This window comes from Eumetopias jubatus, unplaced genomic scaffold (genome assembly GCF_037043125.1).
Source record: "Eumetopias jubatus isolate StellerSeaLion01/CBP00866 unplaced genomic scaffold, mEumJub1_p1.0 scaffold_17, whole genome shotgun sequence".
NCBI lineage: Eukaryota > Metazoa > Chordata > Mammalia > Carnivora > Otariidae > Eumetopias > Eumetopias jubatus.
This window is the reverse complement of record NW_028274823.1, coordinates 41,732,543-41,750,095: the sequence shown is the minus strand read 5'-3', so window position 1 is coordinate 41,750,095 and position 17,553 is coordinate 41,732,543. Positions and strand designations below refer to the sequence as shown.

The window sequence follows — 17,553 nt, the reverse complement described above, 5'->3', positions numbered from 1 at the left end:
TGTCCCAAGTATTTCCCTAAAAAGATCTTAGTGATCGAAAGTAGTACTTGAGGCCCGGAGCCGGAACTGGGTAGTGTGTGTGTGTGTGTGTGTGTGTGTGTGTGTGTGTGTGTGTGTGTACATGAGTATGCACTTGCTCCATCCATGCAGATAGACACATATGTATAAATGGACACAGTATAGAGGGGCTCCAGTGTTCACCTCTTCTTCTGAGAAGACATGCATGACTCTCAGCTTGAATGAATGGACATTTAGCCTCTGATTCTCAGTGAAAGGCAGGGACCCCAAAAGGGCCAGTCATAGAGATCAAATGACAACAAGAAATTAACTCCTGGTCACTCTTGTCCAAAATCCTTTCCCAGCGAGAGGGCCAAGCGAGAGAGCACAGCATATAGGTCCTATATAAGAGGTGACAACTATACTGGACTGTTCATTCACCCCTTGGTCCTGCTGATTTTTCCCAAATACAGTCCTGATTCCACCTTGACTCTACATTCTAAGGCCCTAAGAATGAGTGTTATCCCAATAGGTGGGGACAGAAAAGAAAGTCCCTAAATTCCCAGAGGAAGACAGATCATTCAGTCTCTTGGTGAGGGCTGCTTTCTACTGTAAGGTCCCCTTGGCTTTTTTTTTTTCTTTATTTTTTATTTTATCCTTTTTTAAAGATTTATTTATTTATTTATTTGAAAGAGAGAGAATGAGAGAGAAAGAGAGCACATGAGGGGGGGAGGGTCAGAGGGAGAAGCAGACTCCCTGCTGAGCAGGGAGCCCAATGCGGGACTCGATCCCGGGACTCCAGGATCATGACCTGAGCCAAAGGCAGTTGCTTAACCAACTGAGCCACCCAGGTGCCCAGCTTTTTTTTTTTTTAAAGATTTTATTTATTTATTTGACAGAGAGAGAGATAGCGAGAGCAGGAACACAAGCAGGGGGAGGGGGAGAGGGAGAAACAGGCTTCCCGCTGAGCAGGGAGCCCGATGCGGGGCTTGATCCCAGGATCCTGGGACTGCGACCTAAGCCAAAGGCAGAAGCTCAACGACTGAGCCACCCAGGTGCCCCATCAGCTTATTTTTTTAATCATAAAAAGGTTAGCAGTAAGTTCACCCACAGCATTTATGCTCTTATTTTAATCAACTTTTGAGTATCACACCCAGCAGCTAAACAAAAGAAGCCTTTATCCTTGGCTTTGGACTGCTGAGCTGTATTTTTTTTTTTTTTTTCCTGGCCAACTTTGCTTCCTGAATATATTTGCTTCAGTTCACGTTGGAATTAGTGTGGCCTCCCCGCTTTGTCCTGGCTCGGGCGCAAGGTGCACGGGGAATAGTGGAGGTGTGTGCTGCCTGCTCTCACCCACACAGCAAGGACTGCAGAGGGCTGAGAAATGGACCCCCATGGTGCTTAGGAAGATGCCAGTCGTGTTTGGTTTATCTCCTCTTTGTCTTTTCTGGTAGAAAAGGGACATCAGCAATTTTGAGTATCTCATGCACCTCAACACTGCGGCTGGGAGGACCTACAATGACTATATGCAGTATCCAGTGTTTCCCTGGGTCCTGGCTGACTACACCTCACAGGTATAGTATTCGCATGGATGCTGTTCAGACGTCCCGAGGCTTCCTGACTCTGAAGACCAGAGCATACTAAATCAGCATGCAGAGCCTCTGCTATGAGGTTCAGTCCACCTGGGCCTGAGGGCTGCTCCATGCTTGGCCCTTCACCCCAGAGGAGGTCTTTGGAGTCTGGCTGCTTGGGTTCCTGTCCAGATCCACCTGTGGGAAGGTGACCCCACCTGTGGGATGATCAACATGATGAGGACAGTTGCTAACAGGAGCCCCAGAGGGCTTCCTGACTTACTACTATCAAGGCAACTGATACCCATCTGCTGAGACACTGCCATGGACAAATGTTGGTCGTTCAAGTGAAGCAGGCCCTGGAATTTATTCCTTGAATCAACGTGTGTGGGGTGGGGGGCAGAGGATAGGAGAGAGACAGAGAGAGAGACCCAGAGAGAGCAAACTACCCCCCTGTATCTTGACTTCAGCAGTCAAGAGGTTGGTGTGTGGATTTCACTCAGGATCTGGACTGAGACATGTTGGGACAGGGGCGGCTGATGGCAAGGCCAGATCACTCCCTCTTTTAGCTGTCCCTGGACCTCAGCAGGCAGGGGAGGGAGGAGGAAAGCTGACAGAGCTAGGCCAGGATGACATTGCCGGGAATGACCTGGTTATGAAGCACCGTCCCAACCACCTGGACTCTGGCCATCAAGAGGGGTGTTGAGCTGTGTGTGTAAAGGACAGAAGGTGGCTAAGTCCTGGTTCAGACCAGCCCTTGCCAGTCCTGCCTAGCCAGGGCTGCTTGGAAGACTGATACTCAGGATTTGGGAGAGGGAGCCTCAGTCTTTTGTGACCTCCCATCCCCAGTGAAAACATTTAACACAAAACTTTTATCGCCAGCTGCATGTTGCCTTTTATTTCCCTAATGATCCATCTGAGGCTGAGGTATTTCAAAAATGAAACCTGCACATCCCAGCTTTAACTCACATGTTGCAAAGTGGTGGTTTACCAGCCCCTTTTGTTTAGCCCAAAATTTTGATTACTTACCCATATTTAAAAAGCAGGAGATTTCTCCTAAAAATCTGGATTTCCAATATCTTTTGGAAAATCAGGAGATGTAGCAGGTTGGAAGCCCCATTCTGTCCTGGCAAAATCAGCAGTGGCTGAGATGGCTCTCCACGTGTGCCATCGGTCACAGGGCTCTGAGAAGCGCCTGCCTCACTCTGCCCCCACCCCCGGTTCTGCAGGTGTTGAGACGGGGACAGGCCCTGCCTCCCCAGGGGGCCTGCAGCGGTTCACGGTTGGTGAAAAAGAAAAGAAGTATAAAGAAACACTTTCTATCAGACATACAAATCCTGGGGGATACACACCTCCTCTGCTAAAATGTAGAACATCTCTGCTAAAAGCAGACATCTCCGAGGACACCTGGCCCTAAAAACTTCAGGTCTCCACTGCTCTGTATTATATTCCCCAGGACAGAGGAAGGGGCGACATTACATGCTGTCATTGCCCAGAAGGGAGTGGGCTCCAGAAAAAGGAGGCCATTCCTCACATTTCCTCCCCGAACAGAACAGAGGACTTCTAACTTCTAGAGAGTTTGATTCCCGGCAAGGACCATGAACTCCTGAGGCATACAGCTGTCTCCATGAGGGCTGGAGCCAAGCACCTCATTGACAACAGGGATTCTTTTCCAAGTCTCTTTTCAGTAACCGGTGGCGATGTTCTGATTTGGGTCAACTTGGAACAGGTTCACTGTGAACTCAATCTTCCCCTCCTCTTATTTTCCTTCTCTCCCTTATTAAGTCTTTGTGGATCACTGGCTCTGGGGCCATAAAACCCCCGCACGCCTGCTAATCACTGGAGGGGGGTCAGACCAAACGACGATAAACCAATAAAGAGAACCATAAAACTAAAGAGCGTGGCTCCTGAAGTCTCGCTGGGGCACAAGAGGGTCTGAGGGGAGTTAACTCCAGCCACACGTCTGCCTTCTAGACATTGAACTTGACGAACCCCAAGACTTTCCGTGATCTCTCAAAGCCTATGGGGGCTCAGACCAAGGAAAGGAAGCTGAAATTCATCCAGAGGTTTAAAGAAGTTGAGAAGACTGAAGGTGGGTAGATCCCAGCTTGACTTTTTTTTTTTTTTTTTCCCCTGCAGTGTTGCTCATTCAAGTGCCTTGAAATGGTCGTTGGTAACAATTTAGGTTCTCACCTAGTGTGGACACAATTATATTGGGATAGGGAATACCTCTAGTCTGCTGGTCTGCATCCTGACTGCATGGAAGAATCACCTGAGCAGGTTTTACACATACTGATGTCCAGGCCCCACCTCTAGAAATTCTGATTTAAGTAAGGCTGTGGTGAGGTGCAGGGTGGACTGGGAACTACCATGCTAAGAGCTACTACCTCCAGACCTAGGGGCCGCCAGACTCAGGGAGTACATTCATTCAGCACTCTGTATATTCCAGGCACAGGCCAGACTTAAATACAGCGGTCCATTTCAAAGAGAAGGGAATTAAACTCAGAGAGCTCAGGCAATGCATTCAAGATCAGAGCTTCTAAATGGTGGAGCCTGTATTTGTCTTGACTCTAGAAACTACTTCCCAAACTTTGTTCATCTGCACATCACATTTATAATTTTTGCCACATTCACGTGCGACTTGAACTCCTATTGCCTTAATTTTTTTTTCCTTTAGGTCTATTCACTCCTGAACTTTGATGAACGTATTTTAAAAGGAAATTTTTCTGTCATGCAGTTGATGCTAGCTCTATTGGTTTTCTCAAATACTTTGAAATAAGCATATAATTTAAAAGAAGGAGCAGGCATCCATGAACCATGAAAAATTCCCTTGGGAACCAGAGGCATTGTGCTTTGGAAAGGCTTACATGGCCCAGAGACACTGCTTTTGGCGAGCACGTTCTCAGCAGGACAGGGAGACTCCTGCTGCCTCCCGCACAGCCCGGGACCCCTGCGCTGTGTGGGGCTGGCACTCAGACTCGCTCAGGGGAGATGGGAGGATGTGGACGGTTGGGCAGGCCCTCCTTGCCCTGCTTATTTCCTTCTGAGGCTGAAGCTCAATCATTAGGACCCTTCTCGGGTCCCCCGCCCAGGTGCTGTTCCTCTGGCTGCCAGGCGTGGCTGGGTTCCTTCCACAGAGGCAGGCCGGGGAGCGTGGGATATCACCGTTCTCTCCCATCTCCCATCTCTCCCTGGGCGTGCATTCGAGCTGCCCACTGCGTTTGGGACCTTGTACAAGTTCCTCCACCAACCTCCCAAACAACCAACTTAGAGAGCTCCTGCGTGGCACAAGGGAGGGCTTTAGGCTGGGCATGGGGATGGCGGCAAGATGGCTGAGCAGTCGCTGCAGGGAGCTGGTTCAGGCCTTTGCCGACTGCGCTGGTGGGATTGTAGGCACGCTGGGGCTTTCTACATACCCCTTAACTCAGAAGACCAAAGTACTGTCTCCCCACGAATCCTGAGTACAGCCTTCCCAGAGCCTGCCCCTGCCCACATCTTTGGGAGTAGAAAACTGAGGACTCGGGGGTGCAGCTGAGGGTCTTGAGTGGGCTTTTCATCACCGTGGCTACTGGCCAAATCTTAATGGCGTCTGCAAGCAGAACCAAGGCTCCACTGGCCTGCAGATGCTCTCTTGAGCAGGGCTTGTGTCCGCTGCTCATGCTTGAGCATCGTAGAGCCTGTGTGTCTACAGTCTGTCCCAGCACAGGTGGGAAATCCGCTCCAGACATGTCTTTTTATTGCAGGAGACATGACTGTCCAGTGCCACTACTGTACTCACTATTCCTCGGCCATCATTGTCACCTCCTACCTGGTCCGGATGCCACCCTATACCCAGGCCTTCTGCTCTCTGCAGGTGAGCTCCCTTCCATACACACACACACACACACACACACACACACACACACACACACACACACACAACTATATCTCACAGACTAAGGGCTGGGCTTGGGTGAAGCAGGGATCTCCCGGCTAGAAAGCCAATCTTCAGCCAATGATTCCCACTTGATGCTGGCTCCAGGATTCTGGGCAGTCAGCTGAGGCAGGCTGCTCAGCATCAGTGACCTGCGGTGACCTGCATGTCTGCCCAACAGTGTTGCAGAAAGACTCTAAAAATAAGGAATGAGAGATGTGGGGGAAAAATACTTAACATAAGTCGGTTTTAGTGGAGAAGGAAAAGCAGAAAGCTTGAAGACTTCCTTGAAGGTAGGTGGTCAGAAATTAGAAGAATAAACCCAAAGAAGGAAGAGGGAAAGAGTGCCACTTGTGACTTCAGAACGCAGACAGCCATGCTAAGTACAAGTTGAAAGGCTTAAAAGGACTAAGTGTTTGAATAATGAATAGCTGAACCAGAGAAAGAAACTAACCAACTTAGCCACCCATAAACCAAGAGACCATTCATTATGCCAGCTTAGGGTTGCCAGATTTCACAAATAAAAACACAGGATGCCCAGGTATATTTGAATTTCAGATAAACAGTGAATTTTTTATCCTAAAAAAATTATTTGTTGTTTATCTGAAATTCAAATATAGCTGGCCCCCCTTCTGTTTTACCTCAGCCCTACACCGCGTGAAGTAAGCAAGTCTGGCTCTGAATGGGTGGTACTGTCCAAGGCACGTGGGGTTGCTGGGATGGAGTCCTTTGCAGGCAGCCAAGAAGTTTATTTTCTCTCTTTTCTTTCTGACCTTATCACTGGGATCCTGCTTCCCAGGTTGTCCCAGGGGCACAGCTTTTGACTGGGGAGAGCCACTGGGTAGCCCAGCTGCAGCCAGCTGCCTCAGTCAACCCCCAAGTGAATGCAGCACACAGCCCAAGTGTAGGGCCTGACCAGCTCCAGGCCTCACAAGTGTCCTACGAAGAGGAAGGCATGAGCCATGGTGGGCAACAGGCCACGAATATGCACAGACTTACTCCGATAGTGAAGTTCATCAAAAAGAAAGAGCGAATGTTCCAGGAGTTGTGGGGTTTTGGTCTGACCTCACCAAAAGGCCACTCTTTGTGGTCAGATGACCTTGGCCCTGAGATACCAAAGGCCACGTCAGCACTAAATCCAACTCCTGAGCCCTAGGTGGGAACGGGTAGGCAAAGTCAAGGTGATTTCTCCGATTAGGAACAAAATCCCTCCTGTCTTCTGTGTCTTGGCACAGTGTTCTCTCTCCTTAAAGGCAGGGATTGTCTAGACATTGTATAACCTCCTCTCCCTGGAAATTCACTCAAAAATAATAAGTGTGCTTCCCCTGAGCCTTTCTTAGGCAACAAGCATTTTAAGTAAGTTTGGTTTGGAGAATAAATGGTCCCAGAGCTATAGCCCGTGCCAGGAATCCCATCCAGATGTTGCTCATTAATCCACAAGAAGCCATGATCACTGTCGATGATGATGGTGATGCGTTCCGCTACGGCGTTCCCTCCAGGCAGTTCTGGATGCTTTAAAAGCTTTCTTTCGTCCCTTCAGTCTAATGCTCTAAAGCCCCATCTCTACCTGTTACTAAGGGTCCTCTCACATGGACAGGAGGCAGAGTGAACTTGAAACGGCATCAGCTATGAGATTTATACACCAGCTCTGCTACTTCACAGATACAGAATCTTCTGCAAGTGATTTTACCTCTGGAAATGAGGGCTAAATATGCACAGCTCCCTGAGCTGTTGAGATTAAATGAGGAAATGTGGGTAAAGCCCCTAGCTCAGGGCCTGACACTGCATAGGTGATCAATCATTATTACTTCACTTCTTTTCCCTGCACTCAGCCAGATCGAACCTGAGCAAGCCTGAACTTGTCCAAGCTGGTCCGCCCTGGGCTAAGCTAATTCAAGACAGTCTGGACTGCAGAGAAGCATTCCAGGATGGCATGAGCCAGATGAAACAGGTGTGCTGCAAACCCACAGAGATATTGGGTTAAGGCCACTCTGAAGTTGGTCACAACTAGTTTGAGCTTTCTTTTTAGCTAGTTTGATCCGTGGATGACCACCCCAAACTGGGTTGAATGGTCTAAACCAGTGCAAGATGGTCAGAACCAATTTTATCTGCTTTTGGGTAGCACACATGTAGTCACATTAGCTCCAGCCCTTTGACTCCCGTGTTGAAGTCTGATGTGATTCCCAGTTTTTCCTGGTTCAAATCTATCTGTGGCTGTTGGCCCATCTGTGTTGAAATCATTTGGGCTCTCCATGTGTGATTTTTACTGACTCTTTTAGTGTGTCATAAGAAAACCCCACAGTCTTCTGCTTTTTTCCTTAGAATAAAAGATGAAATTTAGCTCCCAAGGGAATGGGTAAAAGGCTACATCTGGGGAGAAATGCACCTGGCTCTTCTGTGGGAGTCGTGGGGTCTTCAAAGACTTCCTTAGGAATGTTCTGGCATCTTCCTGAAGTCAGGCTCTTTCTTCTGTCCCACCCTATCTCCTAGGGGGCAGGCTCCTCCTTTCTTAAGAGACCTTTGCTTCACCCCTGTGTGGTGACAAGGAAAGGAGCCTCACCATATTCTCGATAGACTAGACTTCCGTTCCCCAGCGTGGACCATGGGGTAGGGAAGAGTAAGAAAGGTGGAGAAGGTGCAGAATCCAGGCATGAGCCCTTCTTATTTCATTTATCTGGAGAGCAGGGAACTGAGAATGTTGGGTGTTTCCGGAGCCAGGTGTGCATGCAAGAGTCATGACAGAAATCATGCTTCCCCATTCTGCACGAAGTAAGCTTTGCCTCTTGCCTATGAGTGTGAATGAGCCAGAGGGACCTCCTTGCTCATTCAATGGCTTGGTGGGAGGAATCGCCTTTGGTGCAGAGAGCCATGTGTCTATGCGCTGTACCCGGTGTGGCCCGGTGCACTGTCGAGAGGCATACGCGGCATTCCTTGGGCACTGTGGCCTGCCCCCCGAGCGGGATGTGGACAGAAGGAGGGGCTCTCATACACGGCCTAGAATTGCCATGCAGCACATTCTGATCCCTGGGTGGAAGGTGTGCTGTGGTCCCTTCATTTTTGCATCTTACTAACTTTGGGCTGCTCTCGGAATCGTTGCATTCCTCTATGGTTCCCGTGTTTGATCTTCTGCCTCAAACCTGGTATTACGATGATAGACTCTCACAGTCCAGAAGACCCGGCATAGGGGCAGCGCGAGCCGAGCCGGTGACATGCACAAGTCGTGGGATGAGACGCAAGCCGGTCGTGCGCTGTTACCCCCGCCCCACGGAGGTGTGAGACCGCAGCCCGCCAGAGGTTTGGCTCCCGGCATGCCTCATTCTCGGGCATCTCGCCCACCTGGAGCCGGGGCCCAAGAGCACCCAGGAGGCCGCGCCGGGGCCGGGGCCACAGCCCAGGCCCCTGTCCCGGCCCCGGCAAGAGCACAGTGGCGGGGAGGCTGGCGAGGAGACTCGCCTAGGCAGGGCAGAGCCAGGCGGCAGCGCCCCAGCGAGGGCACAGTGGCGGTGCTGCTGCAGCTGCTGTTACATTTAATAAGAACCTGAAATAAAGTGCTGTGTTAATTAAGTCGCAGCCCGTGTGACGGCGGCTGTTACCAGCAGTGGGGAAGGGTTTTCTGAACCACCTGAGGCGAGATGGCTGGTTTTCATGTAAGACAGATGCTAACTGCAGAGAGAACCGAGAACGGCCTGAGTGGTCCACGTGGGAGCTCCACGGATGCCAGGCCAGAGGTCTGGCTGGAGCTGTGTCCAAAGCAAAGGCACAATTAGCATTATGCTGACACAACAAGGAGCATTCAAAAAGGCTCATGTAATAAAGACAGGCAGACCTGGGACAAAGTCCTGGCTCTAGAACTTTCTAATTGGTAGTGTTGAATAACCAGGCCTCTGTTCTTCTTCCTTTAAAATAACCCCTGCCAGGGCTCAGTTATTAAGCGTCTGCCTTCCTCTCAGGTCAGGATCCCAGGGTCCTGGGATCAAGCCCCGCGTCGGGCTCCCTGCTCAGCGGGGAGCCTGCTTCTCCCTCTCCCACTCCCCCTGCTTGTGTTCCCTCTCTTGCTGTGTCTCTGTCGAATAAATAAATAAAATATTTAAAAATAAATAAATAAATAAAATAAAATAACCCCTGCCTCAGTAGGTGGTAAAGATGAGGTGAGCTACAGCACAGGAGCCCTTTGGCTGGTCTCTAAATGCTCCATATATGTCCACCCTCCTCCCCGTAAGAGTAGGCAGCAGGCTTTTCAAAACCTTTGTGGGTTTTGTCTATTGAGTAAATGTCCACATCCTCCAGGAAGGAAAGCTAATGGCTACTTGGGGGTCAGCCCACCCTCCATGGAGAGCAAGACTGATAAGGCAGCCCAGCTGGTACACAGGCTTCCCAAATTCTGTTGGACCGACAGCTCAGCTTACCAAGTCGGGTGTTAGAGCCTGGCACTTTTCTGAAGAAGCCTGCCAGGGGCCAAGCCCAGCTCTTTCTCAACTGCACACATTGGCCCCTTTATTTCTTTGGTGGTGGGGGGGGGTCTCAAAATTGTCCAGATGATGTGCTTGCTCTTTTCCTCCAGCCCCTGTCCCAGGACCCCACCTCCACTTCCCCCCAGACCCCACCTTCTGCTTCCAGTAACTTTTAAATTTTCTTTTTCTTCTTCAGAGCCCCTGGTTACCTTCTCCATGCACACTGAGGTTCGGGCCCCCACCTGAGCTCCTCAGTTCCCAGTCTGCCAAGGGAAAGGGGCTTCAGGGCGGGGCTCTTGGAGCACCTCTTCCTGCACGCCTGGCACTGCAGGAGGTACTTCATGCACACATTCACACACACGCACACTCACACTCACGTGCTCACACATGTTTGCACACCCACAACAGTCACCCCAGAGGTTGCAGAGGAGAGTGTGGGGTGCCCTCTTTGAAGGACAGAGGACAGCAGCTTAAACCAACTGATGTGCACACAGGGTCCTGTAAGTGGATGGGTTACATGGGATACTTGTAAATTACCGGAAAGAACATCCGCCAGGACAATGGGTTGTCAGCCTCCTCATAAAACCAATCCCATTACCTGGATGTGGCAGTGGGTTGACTCGGGTCAGTCCCACAGGAAAGGAAGAACAGACTTTCTAGCACGTAGTGTACGAATCTCTATATTTAAGTGTCCTTGAGCACATGTAGTTGCTGTACTCTCTGCAGGTCTTGGTCCACAATTGAGTGTGTTTTTTTTTTTTCAACATAGTTTCCCCACCCGTGCTGGAGAGGGGTTTAAGAATGTCGCTCTTGAAATGCTTACCCAGGGATTCAGGTGCACATAGGAGTAGTGCCTTTGGCACAGAACATTCCTTTCAAGACCATTTCCAGTTTTAATAGACGTACCATGATCATGGACTTTCTTCTGATTTGAACTCCTGCCAATGTCCAACAGAAGTCCTTATTGGCCATTTCTCTCCCCGTTATTTTGCTTTTAATTTTGATTCATCTCTTCGCAAAATTTTGCACCTCTAGGAAGTATTTGAACTGAGGGAGGATACTTAGGGTTATATTGTTTCTGAGCCCTTAAATATTCAGAATATCTTTCTGGCTTCTTCATGAAGGAGTGATATCAGTTGGACATAAAATCCAAAGCCTGTACCTTTTGCCTCGGAAACCTCCAACCTTGGCTGCCTTGTCTTCTAGCCTTTTAACATCACATGGGAAAAGTTTTCTGCCAACGAGAGGTTGTTCCTTCGTTGATAATAATATCACTATTATTTTTTTCAGCATATTGGATACACCTAGGAGTCATTGTTCTTGATACTCGAGGATATCTGCAGAATAGATTAAGGAGCAAATCTTGGCTCCATAATTCTCTCTGATCATCTGGTTTCCATCCAGTCTCTAGACTCCATTTTGTTGTGGTTTTATTTTATTTTGTTTTGGACTTTCCTCACGGTGGCACTCTGCAGACCTTCATTGTGCCTCCTTGCCTCGCTCCTTTTCTCCCTTCCTTTTCTCTGCCTTCTCTTCCTTTTCTCCTTCCTTCTTTTCCTGAGAATCGAGTCCTGGTGGAGACTTACTGCTGGAGGCCCCCAGGGTCTGTGTCCACCCACAGGCTTACAATACAAGCAACAAAGCAGCTCCACTTTTTCTTCCAGGGAATTTGGCATTTCTTTTGTATTGCAGAGGTGAGAAAACCCATTAATTTTGAAACAAATGTATGCAAATACATTTATTAATATAGGAAATAGGAAAATCAGTTATTGCTTCCTTTATAAATAATACAGGCTTAAGTTTTAAAGATATTACTTTTGCTAAAATGCATTAGACAGCCGTGAAAAAAATAACATTTTTCTTTGTGGTAATATCTTTAACCAGATTTGTAGCACTAACAATATTTCCTATGTATATATTATTTTTATTTAATACAGGTAATCTTTTTATTACCAAATCATATTGTTTCTCAGGAGATTACCATCAGCACTCATAAAAGCTGCAAAAGGAATCTGGGAGGACGAGAAGGCATCAATCTCCTGCAGATGTAAGGCTCAGGCTGCAGATTAAATATGCAAAGCTCTTAATATGTTTCAATGAGCCACTTGTTAGGTGCAGATTTATTTAAAAACACTCTCCCCCTATTTTGTTTCCACTTCAATTTGAATCTGATGGTGGGCATCATCCCCTAATTTCAACCCAAGAGCAAAGCAACCTTGGAGGAAAGCCACATCCTTAAGCTGCCCAGGTAGGGTGTTCTCTTGCAACTCCAGGGGCAACTGGCTTTCTCGGTGTCCCTATCCATGTGCAGAGAATGACCCATGGGCCTCCCTGGATCCTCAAGTCTGACTCAGAAAACTGACTGGCCCACCAAGATGTCCAAATGTAGCCTGCCTCAGGAGTGTGGCAGATTCTCCCTTTGCAGAAAGAGCTGAGACCCCTCTCGCCCCACACGTGGGAGATCACATTTGCCCCGGGCCCAGGGATTCCCCCAATAAACTGACACAAGGGCAAAGAATGCATACTTTGGAGGGGCATCCATGGGATTGACCTAGTTCTGCCATTGATTGCTTTGATAGCTTTGGGAAAACCAGTACACTTTGGGGAGCTTCAGTTTTCTGGTCTGCAAAATGGAAGTACAATTCTTTCCTGACACCCCTGCTGTGAGGATTAAGAGCCAACGTCTCTGTATAGAGTGCCTACCATGGGGCAGACTTGCCAAGGGGAGGCTGTGGCCCTTCTTTACCCTTCATCCACTCCTGCAGCTGCCCCAAAGCTTCCTTAGGTAAATGCTGATGGGAAACCTCAGTCCCCGAGAAGAGGAGGGCACTACCCATTTGTTCTCAGGCCACGGGAACTCTGCAGAAGTTGGCAAAAGGAGGACAAGTTCTGATTGAACAAAGGCCCGGCCTTGATGGGGACAAGTGAAGTATCCAATCCCAGGCAGGTGTTTTGGGGGTGTCCCTAAACTTACACAGACCCAAAGCCCGCTTTAGAACCTCTTTCCTGAAGTCCCTCTGCCCCCAGCGCCCTCATTCCTCCGACCAGACCTTTCTTCCTCCTCCCAGCCCCCAAGGACACCTGATAAATAGGGTAACATCAACTAAAGAGATTTGATGATCCGGATGAGAGGAGCAGAGAATCCAAGGAAAGAATTTGTTTTAAGTCTTACCTGGTCCAATCCTAGCTGCCAAGCTTGAGATGCATCAGGCCACCTGTGGAAATGGGCCTTGGAACCAGGGCTGGTCATGGAGAGTGGACAGACATCTTGTCTTCATGGGCCAGCTTCCTGTCTCTGGGAGGCTGGTGTACCTCTGGCTGTTCATCCTCAGACCTGTTCTCTTGTTAGATGTCGCAGGGCCCTGACCTAGCCTGCTTGCTTCTGCTTCTGCTTCTGTTCCTGGCCTTGGCCTTGCCTCTGCTCAGAACACTCTGCCATCTTCTCTGTCACTAGGCTTGCAAACTCACCAGGGGGCCACTTCTCCAAGGAACTTGCCCCGATCCCACATGGAATGGCTGACCTGATCTCTGTCCTGTAGCGGGTTCTTTGTATCCGGTCTGTGCCTGATTCGGAGCGGGCCCTTAGCAGATGTGGGGAATGGTCGGATGAATGACTCTGCTTTTCCTGTCTCTGATCTGAGCCTGGATTTCTAAAATGGAGAATAAACAGTGCATCATGTATCCTCTGGGGAAGCCTCAGCACAAGGGTCCCCAGAATGGTCGAGTGACCAGAGGCACGAAGAAACCATGGCACGCATGCACAGAGCAGTGAACGAACGTATGTGGGAGTAAATGGATGGTGAAAACCCACGTCTCAGGGGCCATGGACAAGGAGAGGCCCACCCAGGCGGTGCCTGCGCATCTTTCTCACCACAAGCAGGTGATCACATCGGCTCCTTTTCCTCACAGGGCGGAAGCTTTGATGTGGCAGACAGAATGTTCCACAGTGTGAAGAACGCATGGGAGTCGGCCTCCAGAGAGAACATGAGTGACGTCAGGGAGCTGACTCCAGAGTTCTTCTACCTGCCTGAGTTTCTCGTCAACTGCAATGCCGTGGAGTTCGGTGAGTGGAGGCCGGGGTGCAGCCGGGGTGGGCTGGGCAAGGCAGGGATCACTCCCCTGAAGCTCAGGTAGTGACTAACATTATCAGTACCTTTGCTGGGCAACTAAGTGAACGGGCCCTTCACCAAACCAGAGTGGTTGCTGTGAGGTCTCCCCTTGATGGCGGCACTCAATGTTGAGGTCGGAGCCAAGGAAGGACCCGAGGCCCCGGGCTGCCAGGATGGCTCTGAGCCACAGTCCCACCCATCTCGTGAGGGTCCCCAGGCCTCAATGTGCAGTGAGAAGACCTGCTCTTAACCAGGTCTGGCACTGCCCTGCTGCGGGACCAGGGGCCAACCCCGACCCCTCTGGGGCCTCGTTTTCCTCCATGGCCCACAAATGGGTCAACTTGGACTCTCTGGGTCTCCTGGGGGAGACTGCTTGCTGCATGGCATCTGAGGGTGGTTGTGTGGGGGTGCTGGTGCCTCTTCCTCTTTCCTGTGCTTCAGGATGAACTATGGCTTCTCACTGGTTTACAAGAGGAACAACAATTTCAGGAGGCCCCTGTAAGCAGGTCCCCTGGTGTCTGGGTGTGGACCTTGGGAGCCTCTGCTGCGTCAGGGTGACTTGTGGAAGGGGCTATGTGGTCAGAGCCTGAGGCAGGGTGTGGGCCGCTTTCCCCAGGGGGAAGGGATCACTCACCCTGTGGAGGGCACTCATGAACTGTCACCAGCACACACCTATGCCCCAGAGCTCCCCTTCCTCGGGGCCCTCCTTCTTCCTCCAAACAGCACACAGGGGCATGCAGGAACTTTTTTAGGCATTGGGGATTTAGTTGGGCCTCCTGCAATCGACTGTGCTGAAGGTGTTTGCATTCTGTACAGGGAGGGAGGAAGGGGAGAGAAAATATAAACATATTTATATAAGCGAAATACTGTCTGATGCTGAGAATTGTTATGAAGAAAGAAGGTAGGAGAATGGTTCAAGAGTGATTCACAGGGCCCTGTGTTATTCTGGTCTCCAGGAAGGACCACCTGAGTTGGTGACAGGTGAGCTGAGACTGGCTAGTAAGAAGAACCGTATCAGGCACAGACCTGTAGGCCAGAGAGAGGAGGGGAAGGTTTTATTCTAGTTGCACCATGAAGGCTCTGGAGGGTTTAAGCAAGACCGTAACTAATGTTTATTGGGCAACCACCATGTGCCTGGAGTTTTTCTAAGCCCATTATGCATATTTCTCTTTTAATCCTTCTCCAGCCCCTGAGGGGGTGAGTGTGGGTAACAGGTAGGAAAAGTGAATCCCAAAGAGATTAAGCAATATGCCCAAGGTTGTGCGGCTAATGGGTAGGAGAGAGACGGGCTTGGACCCAGACTCTTTCTAATGTCTGGGGAAGCTGCCTCTAAAACCCTTGCTGCCCTCACTTTAAAAATGGAGAGAAAATGCATAAATTATAGAGTTAAATGAAGATCCAATAAGACGATGTGTGCCAAGCACCTAGCATAGTGCCCTGGCATAGAGTTAGGTGCTCAAAATACGATAGCTCTTACTGCTAGTGTGATTATCTCCTTACTGCTCTAGCACTGGATAGAAAGCACCCAGATGAAAAGGCACAGAATAGTAGGGTGGAAGACAACAATGACCACATCACTGCCATCTTATAGGACTTGTGAATCAAGCACAAACCTGCTTGGGAAGTAAGGAGGGCCTCGTGGAGGGTCAAAGTCTTAGAGACCAAGTGGGAATATTCCAGGCAGATGCGTGGAGGGACACACCAGACAGAAGAAGCAGGAAGTAGTGAAGTCTGTGCAGGACATAGCTCTTAGCCTGATCTGCCTGGAATCAGAAATCCTAGATAGCACAGTATGTATCCCCCCTTGTTCCTAGCCCAGTTTGGGCTCGCATTTACCCAAAGCTCTGCTGTTTCTTACCCTACTCAGGCTGCATGCAGGATGGGACAGCACTGGGAGACGTGCAACTCCCTCTCTGGGCTGATGGGGACCCTCGGAAATTCATCAGCCTGCACAGACAGGTGAGTTGACCAGGGTCACATCCGAGGCCCTGGCATCCTGAATGAAGACCTCAGTATTTTCTCCACGGAGGCTTTCTGTGCAAGCAGAGGGCTAGTGACAAGCATTTCTGAGGCTCTTATGTCTAGAGAACCCAGAGAAGGTGCTAGGCTCCATGCTCCAGGTTAACAGGAAAAAGTTTGTGTTCTGGGCTCTCTCAAGAGTTCCATTAGACTTTGCCCTTGGGCCAGTTTGTTGTGGGAATCACTGGGGGAAGCAAATTCACTCTTTTTGGATGCCCTGGAGGTCAAGTCAGTGACTTTCGCTGGCCCTGTAGGCACGGCCATGCCTGGATCATACTGCTCAGGTATAGCTCAGAGAGGGACTGGAGGCTCTGAAGGGCTCCTACTGGCCAAAAGATTTGCCAGGACTGGGGAATACTTGGCTTCTTAACCAGAGAGTTTGATGCGGTAGAGGCCATCTTGGGACACATATCCTAGATCAAATACATGCATTAGCATAAACCACGAAAATACGTGCAACATCATTAGTCATCAGGGAAACATAAATTAAAACCACAGGAGATGACATTACATACTTACAAGAGTGGCTAAAATTTTAAATATTTACAAAACCAAGAGTAAGCAAGAATAGGGAGAATCAGAATTCATTACACATTTTTGGTAAGAAAATAAAATGGAAAAGCCACTTTGGAAAAAAATTAGTAGTTTCTTATAAAGTTGAAGATGCATTTGCCTTATCACCCAGCAATTCCACTTGTATATATTGACCCAAGAGAAATAAAGACATGTCCATGGAAAAGCATGCACAAAAATATGCATCAGTTTTATTCGTACTTACCAAAACTGAAAACAACCCAAATGTCCAGCAACTGGTAATGGATAAACGAATGATATGTCCACACAATGGAATACTACTTAGCAATAAAAAGAAACAGATTACTGATACATGGAGCAACACAAATTAATCTCAAAAGCATTATCCTAAGCAAAAGAAGCCAAAACTCAAAGCTACATCTATGGGATTCTATTTATGTGACATTCTGGAAGAGGTAAACTTATGGGGACAGAAGGCAGATCAGTAGTTACTAAGGTCTGGAGTAGGGGTGATGGGAAAGGAGTACAAGAGAACATTTTGAGTTGATGTAAATGTCCTATATCTCGGTTATGGTGGTGGTTACATGATCGCATGCCTTTGTCAGAACACACTGAACTATACATTTAAAAAGGGTGAAATTTATTATGTGTAAATTATACCTAAAAAGAAAAAAATCTGGGGTGGGCCTGACTAGTAAAAACAAAGCTATATTCTTTCTTCTGTTCTTCTCCCTTGGCAAGGAGAAAATTCTTCCCTGGTTTATCCTTGCATCTGGAAATGTATTAATGGTAGGCATCTCTCCCACAACCCACTGGTCTTGAGTAGTTGGACCAGAGGTGAACTTAACCTTCAGGTGGCAGCAGCTCTCTGCCAAGGTGTTCTCAGAAAAGTTCTTGGCCTGGGCTGAGTGAGCAGATTCACTCTACAGGTTTGACTGCAGATGCCAGTGATCTAGTGG

At 49.0% G+C, this 17,553-nt stretch overlaps 1 protein-coding gene across 8 annotated transcripts in view; it reads left to right on the top strand.

Moving 5' to 3' along the window:
- Positions 1 to 17,553, top strand: part of WDFY4 (WDFY family member 4) — a 295,199-nt gene that overhangs the window by 254,320 nt on the left and 23,326 nt on the right. For 7 of the 8 annotated variants that reach the window (XM_028098639.2, XM_088020233.1, XM_088020234.1 and 4 more), the window contains exons 49-53: positions 1,452 to 1,571; positions 3,543 to 3,660; positions 5,312 to 5,421; positions 13,842 to 13,995; positions 15,909 to 16,000. In XM_028098639.2, coding sequence (XP_027954440.1) covers positions 1,452 to 1,571; positions 3,543 to 3,660; positions 5,312 to 5,421; positions 13,842 to 13,995; positions 15,909 to 16,000 — 594 coding nt within the window. The other variant, XM_088020235.1, reaches the window with a different exon arrangement.